We start from the raw sequence: 2796 nt of genomic DNA, 5'->3' as shown, positions 1-2796 counted from the left end.
TGACCCGCTCCGTGACCTCTGACCCGCTCCGTGACCTCTGACCCGCTCCGTGACCTTTGACCTGCTCCATGAGGCGTCTACTATTCATGCCTGTGGTTAAAACCTGATCTGTCTTCAGCCTCTTGTCCGTCTCTGATCCTCCAACAACTGCAGAGAAATCTGAGTATTTCTGCAGATGACAGACGTGTGGAGAGAAAAGGACGGTGAGGGTACAGAGCCCTGTGGAGCCACCAGCCGGGTCAGACTCTCTCACTGTGGTCGGTCCGGTGGCCACCGATCTGCTTCCCTCATCAACTCCTGGCTCACTGCTGACCTGAAAGAGGTGCAGAAACTGCTGCCTTGCCAAGAGGAGGTCCTTCAGAGGACGCATTTCAGGAACAGCTGAAACGTTTTAAGAGCAAAGAAAGAGACGTGGCGGCGGCACCAGCTGACGCTGGGACTCTGCTGCTCTGGAAGCTGAGGAGGTGAACTGGCCCATCAGCCTGATGCTGACGAGCTGCTGTTGCTCCACCCAGGCAGGAGTCATGGGAGCCACAGCTCGTTTCTAAGCCAGAACAAATGATCACATCTTCCAGATTCTTCTGCTGGGATCCTGTCAGGCCCATCAGGAGACCTGGTCCTGGTCCTGGTCCTATCAGGACCTGGACTAATCAGGATTGTCCTGGATGAAAACGACCCCTGAATGTGTCCGATCCGTTCAGGAGACGAAATGAAACTCATCTCAATCTGGACCCCTAGAATATGGAGGCTCTACTGCATAATAACTCAATGAAAATAAACTAATATGGCTGCAATAATGAATAATCTTTGCACCGTGATTCATTAACATCAACAGAACTGAAGGCCGTGTTGTTCCTCTCAAACCCCAGACCATCTGTTGAGGTGCGTTTGATTCGTGCTACCTGGCCCGCTGCACCTCCCACAGCCAGCTCTCTGGGAAGTAGCTTCTCACCAGCGGCGCCTGATCGAAGTCTGCGCCCAGTTCTGGAGAGAAACACCAAGTCAGGCGTCAGGCGGGTCCAGACTGAAGGAAGGGACCAGAACCGGCCGGACTCACCGTAGCGTCCCAGAACCAGCCGGTCGCCCTGGTCCAGGTGCTGCTGGTAGAACTGGCAGCACTGCCTGAAGGCCGCCTTGCACTCCTCGTTCGCCACTCCGAGCCTCTGGAAGGCCTGGTCTGCGTACTGCTGGCAGCTCACGCTCTTCGGGATGTACTTCATCCCCGCCAAGCAGCAGCTCTTCCTGGAGCCGAACGTTCTGGCTGCAGAGACGGACCCGGACAGAACCAGAACCAACAGCAGCAACTGTTTTTACATCACTGCTCGTTTCTGTGGTTTTATGTTTTCAGTCACGTTGGATGTTTGAATCTTCACGGCTCTTTGCAGGGAGATTTGATTTTTATTATTTAATCTTTGATTGTTACAACAAACATTTTAATATGTGAAACTTATTTCAGACAGTAAAATCAGCCAAACATACAGACCAACCAACCAACCAAATCATTTATCTTTAGTTACTTATCACACACAGATGTGACCGAGGACTAAACTCTGCCACAGACGGAAACGTCAGACGGACGTAGCGACGGTGGATCGTACCTTTAGCTTCCTTTTGTGCGTCGGTCAATCCTCTCTTTGGACGAACGGCGGCTGTACACGGCTCACCTGAGGAACAAGCCGCCGTCAGATGGTGATTGTTTCTGATTCCTTACTCTGAGTGACGGACGTACTGCTGGACGACGGGGCGGCGTTGGCATTGGTCATAAAGGTGAGGCCAGCCAATCGGAAGACGTCGGCGTTGTCTTTGCCGCCGCCGCCTCCACAGCCCAGGTCGCTGTGCTCGAAGTGACGAAGGACCTGCGGGCCACCGTACATCCTGTCAGAGCGCCGCCCGGCCGCACCGCTCAAAGCAACACAACAAGCAGGCTGAGGTCAAACTGACGGTTACCATGGAAACAGGGTCCCTGTAATTGGGCCGCAGGCTGAAGACAGCAGAGTCTACCGCCGACAGAGCCACCATGCCGCCCTGATTGGTTCTGATGTCCAGCTTGATGTTCTCCTTTGGCTTGTAGAGTCTTTCCTGGAATAAGATGTTGGTCTGACAGACAACAACATGTCAGCCGACACGTTCAGATGAATTCCTGCTGATGAACCAGAGAGGCAGCCAGACTGCAGCACCTGCAGGCCGTTGACACACTTGTCTTTGACGTCCATCCAGACGGAGTCCGCCACCAGCTCAGTCGTTCCTTCTCCGTCCAGGATGTAGTAGACCAGCAGCCTGATGGACGGCACCATGGAGGTCGTCACCAGGAAGTTCAGGTTCTGTTTGCCATCAACGCTGGAGGCAAAGTCCTGACTTTTAAAGAACACCACCTTCCCTTTAGACAGCACCTACAGGGGAGCAGCGGCGAAGCCATCAGTAACTATGGCAACAGGGGAAGCAACAGGTGCGACCGCTTCCTCACCAAGTAGTTGAGAGTCCTGATGTTCAGGTAGGAGGGAGCGGCGGTGTACACCTGGATGTTGGCGTACTGGTTGACCCGCAGGGTGTGGCCGAACATGGGCGTGTCGATGTAAAGGTACCGCTGGTTCGGGGAGTGATAGGCCACGGCCTCCAGGGCCAGACTGGCCTGACTCTGAGCGGTCAGGCTGGGGTCCGCCGTCTCAAACTGGGTCAACAACAACCAGACCAGTCACACCAAGAGTACCGAAAGACAGACCTGCTGTTTATGTCCCACCTAACGTTTCAGATCATCAAGCTAACGTTCATCAAGCTAACGTTCATCAAGCTAACGTT

The 2796-nt window shown here is 53.9% G+C and overlaps 1 protein-coding gene across 1 annotated transcript in view; it reads right to left on the bottom strand.

Moving 5' to 3' along the window:
- c5 (complement component 5) overlaps window positions 1-2796 on the bottom strand; it is a 23293-nt gene that overhangs the window by 15332 nt on the left and 5165 nt on the right. The window contains 7 exon segments of the mRNA XM_017303393.1: window positions 903-984; window positions 1058-1261; window positions 1599-1664; window positions 1730-1856; window positions 1948-2097; window positions 2178-2390; window positions 2465-2668. Of these exon segments, the coding sequence (XP_017158882.1) occupies window positions 903-984; window positions 1058-1261; window positions 1599-1664; window positions 1730-1856; window positions 1948-2097; window positions 2178-2390; window positions 2465-2668 (1046 nt within the window).

This window comes from Poecilia reticulata, unplaced genomic scaffold, assembly GCF_000633615.1.
Source record: "Poecilia reticulata strain Guanapo unplaced genomic scaffold, Guppy_female_1.0+MT scaffold_257, whole genome shotgun sequence".
Lineage (NCBI taxonomy): Eukaryota > Metazoa > Chordata > Actinopteri > Cyprinodontiformes > Poeciliidae > Poecilia > Poecilia reticulata.
This window is presented reverse-complemented; position numbering and strand designations above follow the sequence as displayed.